Raw genomic sequence first — 16394 nt, forward strand, 5'->3', positions numbered from 1 at the left:
AGCAATTTTTCCAGAGGTTTTTTTTTTTTGGCAGAAATATATTCTTCTCTTTCCTTCTTTTCCCATCTACGATGGCCCTGATTCGCGGTCGCACCCAACTGTCAGTAAAGGCAGCACGGACATGGGGTTTTACCTGACGTCCCTGAACGTTCAGTCCCCGCCCTCCCTGGTGCTTTGACGTCACTGGCGCCCGTCTCCTCACATGCACGGGGGAGTGCAGCAGCGGCTCCCCCCACCTCCCCGCCTTCCTCCTCCTCCTCCTCTCTGCCAGAGAGCCCCGACGACAGACAGCCATCCAGCCGCTCACCGTCCTGCTCCTGCCGCCGCCGCTGCTGCCGCTGAGCGGAGTGTGGTCTCCTTTTTTCCACCTGCGTGGGTTTCTCCACGAGCCGGACAGCGAGTTTTTATTATTTTTTTGAACTATTTTTTTTATTTTTATTTGTATTAATTACTAACCGGGTTTGGGGACATTTAATCTTTTTTACTCCTGCTGCCCTTCAAGTGAAATGGAGAAAATGGCCAGACCTGTAAACCCAACTTTCCTGCCGCCGACTCATGGCGTCCTGAAATCCCTGCTGGAAAACCCGCTGAAACTCCCGTTTCACCACGATGAAGGTACGCTGTCTTTAAAAAAAAATGTGCAAAACTTACTGCGCACACAGGTGCACGTAGGACTGCTTGTTGGCGCACTTCTTTGATCTGACAAATAGAGCGAACTTAAAGGACACAGGTCAACCAAATCACCTAAAAGTGGCGCGTCTGTGTAGTTTGCGATCTTTGTTAAAAATTAAACCGTAATCTGATTTGCCAGGGAGCGGCAAAGGTAATTCGGGTTTAATGTTTATAACTGGCAGATTTGGCGTCAAATTCAGTCAGTAAGTGATTTAAACATGAAGTTATTTTCTCAATGAACACATAAGAGTCCAGATTTAACCGCGCTGCTGTTGTGTCTGCGCTGTTAATAGCGTACAGCGCTGTTTATAACATTTAAACCCCGCTGTCTTCAATGGGACTCATTAGCAGTACCGATACCTGTCGGTAGAGGGCATTTTCCATGTTGAAGCCTCTCAGGACGTGTTAAATGGATGTTCGCTGATATGAATGGCGGATAATGTTTACCTTTAAAGGGCCAGGCTTCTCAAATATTACATTTCTCACGGTTTACTGAACATTTTCACAGCTTCTAGTGTTTCTTCCAGTCGGATGACAGAGAGAGGTGGGTAGACTTGTTTACAAAGGACATTTTAAAAAAACACCTGCGTGTTCATCTCAACACATCAGAATATAATTGAAAACTTTATTTATTTCAGTATAGTTGTGTTTATTTCATATATTTATATATTTAGGTGATTGTGGTTTACACCTAAAGAAGATCGAACATTCAGTTTCTCATAAAAATTTAATATTGTCAGACCAATAATAAGAATAAAAAAGTATTTTTAATACAGAATTGCTATGCTATGTAGATGCTCTGGAGGTGAACGACAAAAGAAGCTGCTGTATCTAAGCGTTTTAATGGAAAGTTAAGTGGAGGGAAAAAGTGGTGGATAAAGGTGCATATGGATAACAACAGACTTCAATGAATTTTAGATATTCAAGATTTTTGCCACAAAAATTATTGAATTCACATGGGCATATTGTTTAGTAGGCCTACCTTTTTCTCTTTAATTGGTCTAAGAAACTAAATTTTGGATTTTATCAACTGGACCATAAAATATTGGACATGGATAAAAACAAAAACTCAAACTGTGTAACTGATTGGACTTTAGTTTCACTTTTTGAACCAAAATACAAAAAGTAAAAGATATTACAGTCTATGAATATATACTACAAGCTGCCATTATGGATTTGGAGGTTGTCATTAAGGAGAAACCTCAAAAATTAAAGGCCCACTTCTGACCTAACAGGAAGTTAGGTGAGAAGGTTTCTGGACTCCTACGCATTCTTAAAAAATGAATGGGGAAGTTCCCTTTTAAATCAATTTCCTTGTCTGGATAAGTGTGAAAAAAAATTTAATAATATTTGAGCAATATTTTTCAGCCATCAATTGCGATCAGGATCAGGGATTTTAGGCTTTTTAGCTTGAACCACAAATGAGTTAATAAATTAAATAAAAAAGAACAATTTCACAACTATCATAATGCCAAAACAACTTTACTTTTGGGATTTTAACAATAAAAGGTACAAAAATGTTTTTTTTAAAGATAATACAAACAGATTAAGGTGTTAAAGTTGAAAGAGTAAATATGTAATGCAGGATAATTCAGTCCCGATGTGAAAAATCTATTTTCCTACTTATCTAGAATGAATAGGATAAAATAAAAATGTATCTAATATATATATACATATATATGTATTTAATTTGCTTCTAGGTCATTTTTAAGACCAGAAGCTCTTAAAATTGAGTGAAACTACCAATTGGCCCCACCTCTATGAAATCACAAATAATTTGGAGTTACTTTAAGCAGAAAATCTTATGAGTAGGCCGGGTTCCCACTGTTTTACTGACAGGCAAAATGTGCATGTATCGCACTTAAAATATAAACTCCTACCACTAATTGTATCCAAAATAGCTTTGTTATTGTCATTTATTTAGTTATGGACATTGGTATTAGGGATACAAACAATTAATTGACTTACGATTAATTGACTATTAATGGTTTATTAGATTCAAATTAGCTCCAGCCGATTACTTAACGCCAGCTTCGACCGTCTTTAGTGTTTGTAGTTTGACCGTCGTCCAGCAGAGGGCGCAGCTGGTCATCCTTAAGCGGAGCCAAGAAACAAAGATGGCGACCTTACCAAAATGGGAAAGAAACGGTCCAACGGTCCGTGGTGGGATGCAAAATGCATTTTCTGCGGTTTGTTTTGAATTATAAACACTCGACCAGCTCCTTAAGTTTCACCTTATTAATGGCGGTCATTGAGCCGATAAATATAATATTATAAACTGAAAACTACTGATGTGCTACGAAGGTGAGGATGATGTGACGACAGAAAAACGGATAAAAATTATAACACAAAATTATAACACGATGGAAAAAAACAAGGCGCTAAAAAGCAAGTTTGATTTTTGGAGATTGTTGTGAGTTAAAGCGCTTCACGCAGTGACGTTTTAATATTCTATAAAGAGCAAATACAGGCGGTTTCTGTATGCATTTCTTTCCTCTTTTCTGTTGTGCAACTTCAGAGGTTCCTGTGTTATATTTTAGAAATATAAGTTTAATAATGTGACAAGCATTTTTCAGTTTATTCAGTCAATATTACATACAGCTGACAAAGTAAATTTTAATGATGTTTAAATTTAGCCCTTCATGTTATGGAAAGACGGTCGGCCCTCAAATGACTGCTCACCAGTAGATTGATAAAATTGATCAACTTTATATTAACGCATTAATTGATAACTTTAATGCCTAATTGGTGGGCTTGCCACAAAAACAAGTGTTGCTGGGCGGTAAATTATCCCAGAAGTTTTCGTTACTGTTGTTTTGAGAACACAATATCAAAGATCAATAAACTTTAAATTCTAATGAACACTTGTCACTGGTACTGGGAGACATTTTACATATCCAAATTTAATAAACATAACAGAAACAACAAATAAAATGAATTATGAAGTCTCTATAAATAAAACTGTGCTTCAGTCTAAGGGCTAATTGAGACCAATTCTTTTGCCAGCCAGGTTTTGGAAAGAGATAAAAGAGAAAAACTTTAAATGATGCAAATGGAAATGATTGAGTTAGTTTTAATTTATCATGCGTTTAATTGATTTATTCTAACATGCCTACTAATTGGTGTTTGTTGTTGAATCGGCTGTGGTTTTGTTTTGACCACAGCTTCTGGTCCTGATTAGACTGAAGTGACGCAGATTCCTACTAGATGAGTCCAGGATGAAATCTGATGGGATTTGTTTTCTTTTTTCAGGATTCGGGAAGGATAAGGAGAAAGAGAAAAAGCTGGAAGATGAGAGCAGCACAGCCAGCCACCCCCAGTCGGCCTTCCTCGGGCCCACCCTGTGGGACAAGACCCTGCCGTACGACGGCGACAACTTCCAGCTGGAGTACATGGACCTGGAGGAGTTCCTGTCGGAAAACGGCATCCCAGCCAACACGGCCCAGAGCGAGCAGGCCCCGCAGGCGGCGCAGCCGTCCCAGGCAGCACTGCAGCAGGCCCCGCCACCCAAGCCACCCAGCCCCTCAGTGGTGGACCTCAGCAGCCGCGCCACCACCTCCGTTCACACTGCCATGCCGCCTCAGACCTGCCTGCACAGCCCCACCGCCGCAGGTAGGAAGCATGCTGAGGCACACCTGCTCACTCACACACGTGGGTCCTCAAATGTCCTCCACATGTCCTTAGATGTTGTCTGTGCATCCTTAAAAAGACTTAAATGTATCTAAAATTTAGGTCTTAAACGACTTAAATTCATGTACCCATAGTTAAGTTCTTTAAAATGTCTTAAATTCCTGTAAAGTTAAGGCCTTATGAAGTCTTAAATTAATGTATCTAAAGTTAAGATCTTAAAAAGTCTTAAGTTTGTGTATCTAAAGACAAGGCTTTATGAATTAAATTTATGTAACTAAAGATAATGCCTTATAAAATCTTAAATTCGTGTATTTAAAGATAAGGCCTTAAAATTTCTTAAAGTCAGTAGAAAAATTTTAAGTTGGTTTTAAATACGTTGATCACAGGTCTTAAATTTTGCCGTGGCAGGATGATGTAGTCTTATTAGGCTGGGTGATACGAACTTAAAGTTTTACCATGATATTTTGTGGTATTAGTGATGCTGAGAACTATATTTGCTTCTTTATTTAGGCAACCGTATGGCTGTGATTTCATGACATAGTCTCACAAACACAAGTTCTGCTCTGGAATGACATAACCGTCCCCAAACAGCTATTTCTGTAGCCTTAATTTCATTCTAGGTGACTTTTAAAATGTCTTAATGTTGCATATCTAAAATTAAGGCCTTAAAACTTAAATCCATTAGAAAAAATTATGTTGTCTTTGAATACGTTAATCACAGGTCTTAAAGTTTGTCATGGCAGGGTGATATTGTCTCCTATATTCTATGTACTCTATTTTTCTAGCAGGACATAATCATGTTTTCTAAATTCAGGTGGTTAATGCCTCCAGTAAGTAATTGCTAATATACCTTTGATATAATATACCTAGCTAACTAGTTAGCAAGCTAGTTAGCTAGCTTGCTAACTTTTTTTCATCAAGTGTAAAGGCAAATTAATGCTTAGTTTGCATTTCTGTTACCAGGTAAATGCAAGACTAGGTGCAGTTTGTGCAAGAAAGGGAAAAAAAGTCTTAAGTTTGACACAGTAGAGTCCCCCAAGAATTCCCTGTATTTGTAGTTGTTTTAGCCTTCAATACCATTTAAAGTGGCATTAAAAAGGTCTTAAAAAGTCTTAGATCTGACTTGCTAAAACCTGCAGAAACCCTGTTCAGGTTGGGATGAAAATGATTCAATCTGTTAGTAATGCTGCGGGCTGATGAAGTATGCAGCAGGGCGGCTCTCATTGAGCTCCGATTGGCTGAAAGAAGCCCCGCCCCCTCATTGTTTTTGTTTACTCCACATTGTTTGGTTTTTTTTAAAGCTGTGCCTCAGGCTTGAACTCTCTGCACCACATAAACTCACTTCACCCCACTCCCCAAGGAGGAAACTTTCAGATTCACACGTTTTTGAATCTGCCTGGCGTTTTGGTCACTGCAGAAAACGTCTCGTTAAGGAAGCGGTTACGTAACGAGCTGGCATCCAGGAGGCAGCGGCTGCTTTTCCTGCCTGATCCGGGGACCAGTTCCCTTCCAGACTCTGACCGGCTGCTGGCCAGCGGATCAGATCATGGAAGATAAACAGATGGAGACCCTGAGGGTGTTTACCTGAAGGGGCGGGGTCCCAGTGAGGGGCCACTCGTGCCTGTCGGAGGGCCTCACTGACCCAGTGAGTCAGATGTTTTCAGGTTAATCAAACGATAACGGATCGGTTTGATTCCAGCTGCTGAGTCCGGTTTAGTTGGAGATGTTTGCTGCTGGAGGTCCGACTCCTCCCAAACATTTCCTCCTTTCAGGAAGGAAGAACCCGGCTGGAGGTTCTGTAAACAGGTCTTACCTCACCTTTAATGTGCTGAACGCATCGCCGGGGAGGAGGATTATCCCACATTTTGTTAAATAAAATCTCAGAATCTTAAGTTTTAAGGATAAAAGTCATCCAAAATAAAGCAACAAAATGCAGGGATGAAAACAAATGCATGGAAAATTAATCAGCTTCGTTTTACTCTTATAACTATTTTACTGTTCCCATTTCTCAGGAAATTTATCAGAATGTGAAAAACACTCAATAAAAATGAATATTTGCACATTTTTACTCGCATTTCCTAAGGTGTGTTTGTTACAATTTAAATTGATGGAATATTTATAAAAAAAATTTAGTTTTATATTATCAGAAAAATTATTGATAATGGTAATAATTCTAACAATAATGACAATAAAAGAAAAAAAAATGTCTGCTCTTTAAATCCTTTAAATCCTGAATTGAACAATGTTAATAGTTGGAAGAAGAAATAAATCAATGCTTTATAAAAAATGTCTATGTGCTTCGTTAAATATGCCACTACTAAATTTTCCCCGCCCACAAAATTATTTCACTGTTTTTTGGAAATTAGGTAAATATTTTTATTATTCACATTTCAATGAATTTAAAATGTGACATGACTGAAACATTTATTTACAATGTGACTGAATTAGTAGAAAAAAAGTAATCATTCAGTGATTTATTTAAATAATTATGGCTGGTTTGGTCCTCCGTATTTTCTTCAGACAATCCTGCAGTCAGACTGGCTCCAAATTTTTTAGGCGTTTGAGGATTTTTCAGGCTGCAGCTTCAGCTCAGATCTTAGAGGAACTCCTGCTCTGTTTGACATTCATGTGTCCGGGTTCTGTTTGGGTTCTGTTTGGGTTCACATATTGCTCTCACGTGAAGCCAGGATGGTGTTTCCTCTGGCGTGCGGCGCCATGTGACGGGCGCATGCGGGTAGCCGTGTGCAACGCCGAGCTGCAAACCGGAGCCCCCTCCTTTGCTTTTCTCCCTTTCTCTCCCCCCTACGTCCACTCCACTCGCTCTGCTTCCTGTCCCATCCCCCCCGGGACCCGGCCCAGACTCAGAGCACACGCTGTACCCTGCAGAGGTCACATGGACTCGGGCGTGCTCCGGTCACGTGCGCGCCACATTGTTCCAGCTCAGCGAGTCTGGTCTCGTCTAACCAGCACCGCAGCGTCGCAGGACCTGCAGCTGGCAGATAACATCCTGGGTGTGCCGCTGCTACGGCCTTCACAGGTCGAAGGTCGCATTCGGGACATCGACCCCTCAGCGGCCGGAGGGGGAGTCGGGTCGCAGGTCGAGCTGCACCTGACTCCAGTTATTCAACTCCAGGTGCCTGAAGGAAGAAATCATCTCCGTCTCGAGACACACAGGGATTTAAATCAGAACGTTTCCATCTAGTTTCTGACATCAGATCAGAACCAACCAATATTTCTTTGGTTGGCTTCGATCAGTGATCAGAAGGTGAAAAACTAAAGAAATGTTGTTGTTTTTTAAGCTTCAACAGCAGTTTTTTTGTTGAACTTTATTTAATTTGAGTAAAATTCACATAACCCGTTTTATAAGGGTTTTTTACGCCTGGCAGTTTGGTAGATTTGGTCCAATTTGCAACCAAAATTGCAACATCTGTTACTTTCAGCTGCTGCAGTTCGCTTTCATACTGCATCGTGTCAAATGATCCAAATTGATTGAGAAATCTGCTCCCCTTCACGCCTGTGGTGGCGCTGCAGCAAGAACAGCAGAAAGAAACGACACATAAACCTTTGAAGAAGACGCGAGCGCAGCTTCCTTCTTCACTAAATGTAAACAAACATGGAGAGGCGTCAGATTTTAGCGGCTGGAGGATTTCTCTCGTTTTTGGCGAAAGACCATGATCCATTTCTTCTGCTAGCTCTAGATCAGTGGTTCTTAACCTTTTTTGAGGTACCGAACCCCCCAGTTTTATATGCGCGTTCACCGAACCCTTCTTATCCCCACTCCCCCATCTCTCCCCGCCGACACACAAAATACTTTGCGGTATTCTGATTTAGTAATGTAATTATTAGCTGTGTTACCACCCCCACACCACTAGAGGCAGTAGCAACCCCGAAAAGATGCGACTAAGGAGCAGATTTAGACTATAGAATTTGGTAAAAACGGTGAGTTTTGCTGAAGTAATTAAAGACACAAGTTCAAATCACGACTTCACACAAGTGTGTCTTTATCTCCGTGGCAGAGGCTCCGCCGAACCCCTGAGACCGACTCACCGAACCCCTGGGGTTCGATCGAACCCAGGTTAAGAACCACTGCTCTAGATTAATGCGTTTGTTTTAGTTGTATTTACCCAGAATGCCCTGCACTAATCTAAAAAGTTATACCATTTAATGTCAAAACTAAATAATTAAACCTTGAAATAAACTAAGTTTGGTTCTGGTCGGCTGAACTCCTGCCCAGTGCATCTTTAGAAAGTGATGAATGAACACGCTGTTGCTAGGCATTTGTTTTAGTTGTATTTACCCAGAATGCCGTGCGCTAAACTACAAAGTCATGCAGTTTAAGATGACTTTATTTTAAACCTCAAAATGAACTGAAATTGTTTCTGGACAACTGATAAATTCACTGGTTCATCATTAGAAAGTGATATTTATATTTTTCTTCAGAGTCTGATGCATCTAATGCAACCATTTCAGTTTTAACCAGAGCTGCAGTAAGATGGAAAACCTCAGGATGAAGCTTTGAAAGATTTAAAACATAAATATCAGAAAATAAGTTAATTCTCACACAGTTGATCATTATTTTTTTCTAAAGAATTAATATTTTACTATGAATTCATTTTATAAATATATTCTATAATTATTACATTATTTGTTATTATCAATAAATAGGGTAAAATAACATTAATAGGTACCACAAGCATAAAAAAATAAAACCTCCTTTGTAAATCTTTTAAATATTTCTGCAGAATGTGCATCAGTTGCACAATCTGCCCCATTCATGCCTCAAATGGTGGATCACTAACCTTCATCTGATTTCTGCTAAACCTTAAACCAGTGGAAACTGCAGAAGATTAGGTTTTCAGTTTTAATGAATTTACAGAGAAGAAAATGCAGATTTTTCACTAATTAACCAGGAGAGTGATGGGAAACCAGCCAGTCGATGGAGAGCTGCCGTTCTCTCTCTCTGGTATATTTTATCATCTGAGGCTCAACGTTGCAGCTGGAAGGTTTTTTGAGATGAAATAAAGAACCTTCACGACCTGAAATGATCTTCCTCTGAGAGTATTTACAGTAAATAGAGTTCACCCTCCCGTTCTTCCACCCGACTCTTGAGTTCAACAGTTCAGAGATACGGCTGGTCGTCATGACGACAGCGCTCATAAAATCATAAAAAGCCCGATACGATTGCTGAGCGTGACGTCAAGCTGGATCCAGACGATAATCCGTAAAATCAATAAATCTATACTGCAGTATAACAAATAAAATAAAACGTTACTGAATTTGGTATAGAGGTTTCCATGGAAACCCAGCAGGTCGTCCTCCGCAGGTTGCTGATTAATCTCAGTTTGTTCCTCCTCTTGGGTCTGGTCAGAACCGGGTCGTTGAGTTTAGACGTTCCTGTTTGGACCGGTTCTGCCTGGGTTACCTGCGCTCGCCTCGCAGAGGTCAGGTCGGACTATTTGTGTCGCCTCTTAAAGACGGATTATCTTTAATCTGGTCTCTGGTTTAGAAATGAAAGAACAGATGAGAAACAAAGTCTGAGACATCTATCTGTCTGAAACGGCAGAGAAACACACTGAGAACTAGATCTGAAACGATTAATCACGATTAATCGATTATTCAAATAATCACAGCAGTCATTAACCAGAGTGTACCGACTCATAAAAAGCCATTTCCTGGAACAACATTACGATCAGAGCAGAATTAAGCCAGAACTTTTGTCCAGTTCCTAGTGCAAATATGAATTAAGATCAAACTAATTTACAAGTAACTTTTCAACAAGATATAGGAATTTGTTTGAAGTCAATAATTTCTTAATATTGGTGAAAAAGTTCTAGTTCCACTGGCAGATTATTTCATTGTTAACATGTGAAAAATGTTTTACTATAAGTGAAATAATCTACCACTTTTAAAATCAACATTAAGGAATTATTTACTCAAAATAAGCTTCTTGAACGTTCATTTTGCCTTATGTTAAGAGTTCTGAGATATTTCCACTACTAACTAAACCAAAGATAGTTGGTAGGATTTAGTGTTTTTGGCAGGAAAGTCTCCCGTATGTCTGAATCAGAACCATTCAGCAGAATACGTGATGGTAGATGTCAGATAGCTTTGGGTTTTCAGATCTAGAAGCGTTTGTTCCAGCGGATCTCCTGCAGCGCAGGTCAGCGGCTCCGACCTCGTTAATGTGGGTCATGATGTTCGAGCCGCCAGCGGATCAGCAGCCGATGAAAATGCACGTAGCGCCTGGAGCTGTTCTGGGCGAATCCAGATTTATCCCTGCAGTCTGAACGGACCAATTCAAATCTTTTCACCTCCTAAAGCATCCGATTTGTTCCTCTTCCATATCTGAGACTACATCGTATCTGATTGTTTCTAAACCCGTCTGAACGTTCATATTGCGTTTTATCCGACTTTTACACTATTAATATGAGAAATGAGTCATAATTTGGCACCAGAAGAAGCCAGATGCTGTAAATCGAGATTTAAACAATGGCTGAAAATGATAATTTTCAAACTAAAAGAAGTCTGTGTCAGTTCCTCCACTCGTCTGACTAACATCCAAACAAACTGTTAACATTTACTATTAGTTCTGCTTTGTTTTTATTAGCTTTCTGCTTATGTTCTACACTGAATATAATAGATTATTATTATTATTGTAACAATTAAATATTGTACAATGAAATATGGGTACAATTTTTCAGATGAATACAATGACTGACTTAAAAAAAATCTAATTACTTATCTGTTGATAAAAATGTAATTTAAAAGTGGATTTATGTAAAATCCACATTTCTTAACTTTACAACCCCCAACAAAAACAAACCTGAAGTTTTGCTCTGATTCTTTCATGCATGTTTGAGAAATCCTTTAATCGCCATGGCAACCATTCACCTGGGCAAAACGCCTGGGTGGGCCTAGCCCCGCCTTGGACGACGAAGCTCCTCCTAAGAGCTACAAAACTTAGGCCTCACAGAGCAGACCTCTCCTGCTCGGCTCCTTCAGACTAGCCAGCAGCCATTAGCAAACAACTGATGGAACTGCACATCTGGCAAAAACAAGTTTCAGAAAGAGCAGGAGTTTTTAAAGAGACTTTAAATTACAATGTCAAAGTCTTTTAAAGTCATATTTGATTATATAATTGTTGGATATAAGAAGGAAAATACCTCCACTGAAAGCCTCCACTGTGTCTGAATTAGAGCTCCCATTGCTGAATAAATGTTAAAATTGATTAATAAACATGATCTATTATTACTTCTGTAAACGATGTGCTGCTGTGTGATGCCTACGTTCTTCTTCTGTGGTTTCTGGTCGCTTTGAAGATGTAACGCGTTCACGCAGTCGTGTTTAATTAGTAGCAAAAAAATCAGATTATAGCAAAAAATCAGAACCTGCTGCTTCCAGGTCAGCTGTTGGTCGAGGGTTTGTGTAATCGTTGTGTGGCAGCACCACCTGCTGGTCGGTGGATGTATTACTGCCTAAAGCAGAACTGGAAGCTTCACAGGGAACAAACATGGCCTCCCGGTTCTGATGTTCCGTTTGTCTCCTCTGTCCGGTCCGCAGCCAGAGACACACCCAGCCCCATCGACCCGGAGTCCATCCAGGTCCCGGTGACGTACGATCCGGACCCGGCCGACCTGGCGCTGTCCAGCGTTCCGGGTCAGGAGATGTTCGACCCCAGGAAGCGCAAGTTCTCTGCCGAGGAGCTGAAGCCGCAGCCCATGATCAAGAAAGCCCGGAAAGTCTTCATCCCCGAGGACCTGAAGGTGAGGAAGAGTCATCAGTCTGTGGGTCAGACCAGAACCAGAACTCAGAACCAAAACATGGGAAATAAAATCTTTCTCTTTCCATTTCGGCAGATTTAGATTTTAACTATAAAATATTAACTTTGAATCTTTTCTTCCGCTTTTCCTTTTTCTCATTTTCTTTCTTCTTCTCTTCCTTTTTCCCTCTTTCCCTTCCTTCCTTGCTTCCTTATTTTCTAAACTTTTAAGTCAGTCAGAAACAGCTGATCTTTTCAGATGTTTATGCAGATGCATGTTTTGCTGCGAATCATCAGGCGTTCACTGCTGTTATTGCATTTTAGGCAATAAAATGTTCATTTTCTTTTTTAAAAATTAATTGAACTATTTGTTTTTTGTATTTTTTTATGTATTTATAATATTGTATAAATTAACCGTAAGTGGTTAAATGAAAAATCAGCAGAATGTTCCAGCCTTTTTATAATCGTTAGTGACAGGATTCACCTTCAAAATAAAAGCATAATTGATCTTCAGTATTTCATTGCCACATTGTTTTGCTGACTGAGCTCTCCGCTGCTCCCTGCAGGACGACAGGTACTGGGCGCGGCGCAGAAAGAACAACGTGGCGGCTAAGCGCTCGCGGGACGCGCGGCGCCTCAAGGAGAACCAGATCGCCATCCGCGCCGGCTTCCTGGAGAAGGAGAACGCCGCGCTGCGCGTCGAGGTGTCCGACTTGAGGAAGGAGCTGGGCCGCTGCAAGAACATTCTGGCTAAATACGAGGCGCGACACGGGCCCCTGTGAGCCCCTCCGGCGGCCCACCTCTGCTCCCAGACCCTCCAGTTTGCCCTCCTGTTTGAAGGACAATGTCTCTAATGGCGGCACCCCCACCTGTATGATTCTGGTATTTTATTCAGCTTCATCTCGTCTGCTCCTCCTTTGATTTCTCTACACGGTTTGAATAAATAGATATAAATATATTTCCATGTGCGTACTTCCCACTGTGAGGAGTTTGAGCCCGCCTCCTTCTCTACATCACATCAGGACTAAAATCCTTCTTATTTTGTCGTTTTTAACCACTTATGTTAGTATTTTCTGTCCAGTCCAGGAACATTTTGCTCTCTGTTAGTATTATGTTTTAATTTCTTGAGCAATAATTTTAAATATGTCTTCACCTCCTGCTCCCGTTCGTTAACTTCTGCACTAACTAGCGTCTCACAATCGGATCCGGTTCAAGAAAATTCCTCCTATTTATCTCCCTTTTATTTGTCAGATGGAAGATTGTTGTTTTTATATCTATAAATAAATATATATATATTCTGTTGATATAATTGTTAGTATTCTTACTCCTCTGCAAGCTGTGGTTGTTTAGCCTCCTTCTCTTCAGGTTTAAGCATGATTTCTCAGTTTTTGTTTGTTTTTTTGGACTAGTTGTCGATTCTTTGGATTCTGTTTGACTTGGCATGACTAGTCCGAGTGTTTTTGTTTTGTTTTTTCTTTCTTTTAGGACTCGGTGCAGATGTCTTGTCGGTGGCGTCTGTTTGCCGTCTTTTCAAAGATGGCTGTATGAATGTAAAAGACAAAAAAAGGCTGGATGGTGTTGTCCAATACTGTGGTTCACCCCGTCAGCTTGTTTCCTGCAGACCAAACCAGAGATGTTTCTAGAAATCTATACCTTGTTCCTTTTTTGTACAGTATTTTTCCAATATATATAAATATATAAAAAAAATTGGTGAATTGTGTATTTTAAAGGCACAACAGGTCCAGAGAAATATTAAAAATGTGTTTAATAAAATAAATGAATAAATAAAGAGGTATTTTGATATTCTATTTGACGGAATGGGAAGGAAACCAAACTATTGGGGGCATTATCGTAATTATAAAATATGATTTCATCACTCCTTAATGTACTTAATGTTTTCAAAAACATGGGATGGCGTTACTATGACGGCAGGGAAACTATAGCTGGTTCTTCCTGCTGCTCTGCGATTGTTTTCCTCAGTTGTAGCGAGTCCCTGAACCCGAGTGATGAACCTTGGAAGACTTCTTTTGTCGTTTTTGCTGTTTTGTTTTTAACTGCAAAGTCTTTAGATTGAAACTGGAGTTATGAGTCATGTTTAGACACCCATCAGAGGATATGTTGTTTCACAAGGCAGATCATGGCAGGTATGAAAGACCAGAGGTGTCAAAATGATGGCATCTTTTTGCATATGCATGAAAATCCTAAAGATTATTAAATGCAAATATTTGCAGTTTGCTCTAATTGTGCAAAACGTGACCTGTTCTAGAAAGATTTACCTCAAACGTCATCTCACTGCAGTAGAAGAGGCCACTAATGCCAGGTGTCACATAACCTACACATACTAAAGATTGTTTTGGAAGCAATTATCCCCAATCAACACAAATTTGTATACTAATTATTTTATTCAAATAAACCAGCTCTGCTTAATTTGACCTCTTGTTAATGGCAAAAACTTTTTAAAATATTTTTGCCATAAATTCTTTTTTCATTCAGTTTTGAAAAGATTGCATTTTATTTTGTTAAAAGGCTCATAAAATATCACATCAAACTTTAACCACCTCGGAAGCATCATGGTTTTTAGTGACGGTTGCTGTTTTTAGCTGACTCTATCCGCTTGAAAATTAGATATTCTGCAGTTTCCATCCCTGCCATAAATTTTTCATTAAGTTAAAGCAACACTACATACTTCTTGAACACAAGTGGGGAGAAACTCTGTTATAATTCAACAAAGCACATTTAACATATTCTTATCAGGATTTTTTAGTTGCTCATTAATTTCAATTAAGTTTTTGGCATCTCTGGACTTCCATATTTGTCTCCTGAAGTCATGCTCATTAGGATCTTTTGTATTTGGTTCATTTAAAGATTGTAAAAGTGAAATGAAATAATCCTGGAACCTCCGCCACTGTAAAACAAAACTGTCACATTCCACTGAGACTTTTCGGAGCGTTTTTGATCTGGTCCACAGGTGTGAGCGATTTTATGCCACCATTTTGTTACCCAGAGTTTTCATCACTTTTGAGGCTCCAAAGCTTCCAGAGCGTCTTTGTTTTTTATTAGAATCAAGCAGGAAAAAGCCAGTAATGATCCGTGAAATCCCAAACGTACCTCATGTGTGGAGTGATCTCTCTACCTCACCTGGAAATATTAACCATAATAATCGTGAGTTTGTTCCAGTGCCTTTAATCCACCGACTGTTCCCAGTGTTTTGGTCCCATACAGCGCCGCCCTGATGGCTCCAGATTGGTGCCGAAAGATTTCCTGAACCTTCGTTTTATTTCAAACATTGCAGCAGATTTGTAACCATTGTATTCATGGCAACACCAACAGACTGTTTCAGAGTGTTGAAAGTGCAGCATAAAGGACTATTACGTGTTGTTCAGCCCTCTGCCTCTCTGTCTGTAATTTCCAGTGTCTAATAAAAATCCCACTTATTTTCCCATGTGTTTTCATTCTCTGCACATAGATGTATATGTCAAAATATGAGAATATTGTGGAAAAGTTTAATATTTCTAAACATTCTAAATATTGCTAGAAATATTTAGTATTTCTAGCGACTTGGATGTTATATAGATTTATCACAGTAAAATATTACATGTTGTAATATCTAAAATTGTGGCTCACAGAAGATGAAAACTCAAAAGAAAATTAGAATAGTACATCTGATTAATAAAAAAAAAGGATGTTTTAAGCAGAGATATTAGTTTTTTGAAAGGTATATTAATTTCTTAATATTTGGTCTGGGCTCCTGGATGAAGAACTGCCTCAATGCGGCGTGGCGTGGAGGAGAGCACCCTGTGGTTGTGCTGAGGTTCTGGAAGTCCAGGTTGAACTGATGACAGCCTTCAGATTTAGTCCATTGTTGGTCCTGGTGTCTCTAATCTTTAAGTTTTAGATTGTGGCTTCAGTTATATTATTTCAGCTTTTCCAAATGTTCATCAGCTGCTCCCTGTTGCTATGGTTACGCATCTTAAATGAGCAAAGTACAAAAACGTACCGGTCCATCTTCAGAGGATCCAAAACGAGAGGGGACGGTTGTACAAGAAAAGCTATTTTCTCAATGAAACTAAAACAAAACGGTCCCATGCTGACGTGATGGTTCATTTGCCAGAACTGCTCTAAAATGGCCACCAGAGGGCGTAAGTGGTGAAGCGAGGAGTTGACTCCCATTTGATTAAGAAGAGCAGTGACATCCGGGTTCCTTCAGTCATGATCCGAGTCTCATGAACAGGTTAATCCAGAGCTTCTGTCCGCCTCATGCTACAATCTAGCATCGCTTGTGAAGATGTTTAAGGTGTTTTGACACCTAATAGTTTGATTGGGGAACAAACTT

The 16394-nt window shown here is 39.7% G+C and overlaps 1 protein-coding gene across 1 annotated transcript; it reads left to right on the plus strand.

The window, feature by feature from the left end:
* The first annotated feature begins 258 nt into the window (after positions 1-258).
* hlfa (HLF transcription factor, PAR bZIP family member a) lies at positions 259-15501 on the plus strand. The gene is made up of 4 exons (XM_008416506.2): positions 259-615; positions 3925-4284; positions 11863-12065; positions 12628-15501. The coding sequence occupies exons 1-4, from the start codon at positions 507-509 to the stop codon at positions 12841-12843; spliced, it is 888 nt and encodes a 295-aa protein (XP_008414728.1). The 5' UTR covers positions 259-506; the 3' UTR covers positions 12844-15501.
* Positions 15502-16394: the final 893 nt, after the last annotated feature.

The sequence above is a fragment of the Poecilia reticulata genome, linkage group LG8 (genome assembly GCF_000633615.1).
Source record: "Poecilia reticulata strain Guanapo linkage group LG8, Guppy_female_1.0+MT, whole genome shotgun sequence".
Lineage (NCBI taxonomy): Eukaryota > Metazoa > Chordata > Actinopteri > Cyprinodontiformes > Poeciliidae > Poecilia > Poecilia reticulata.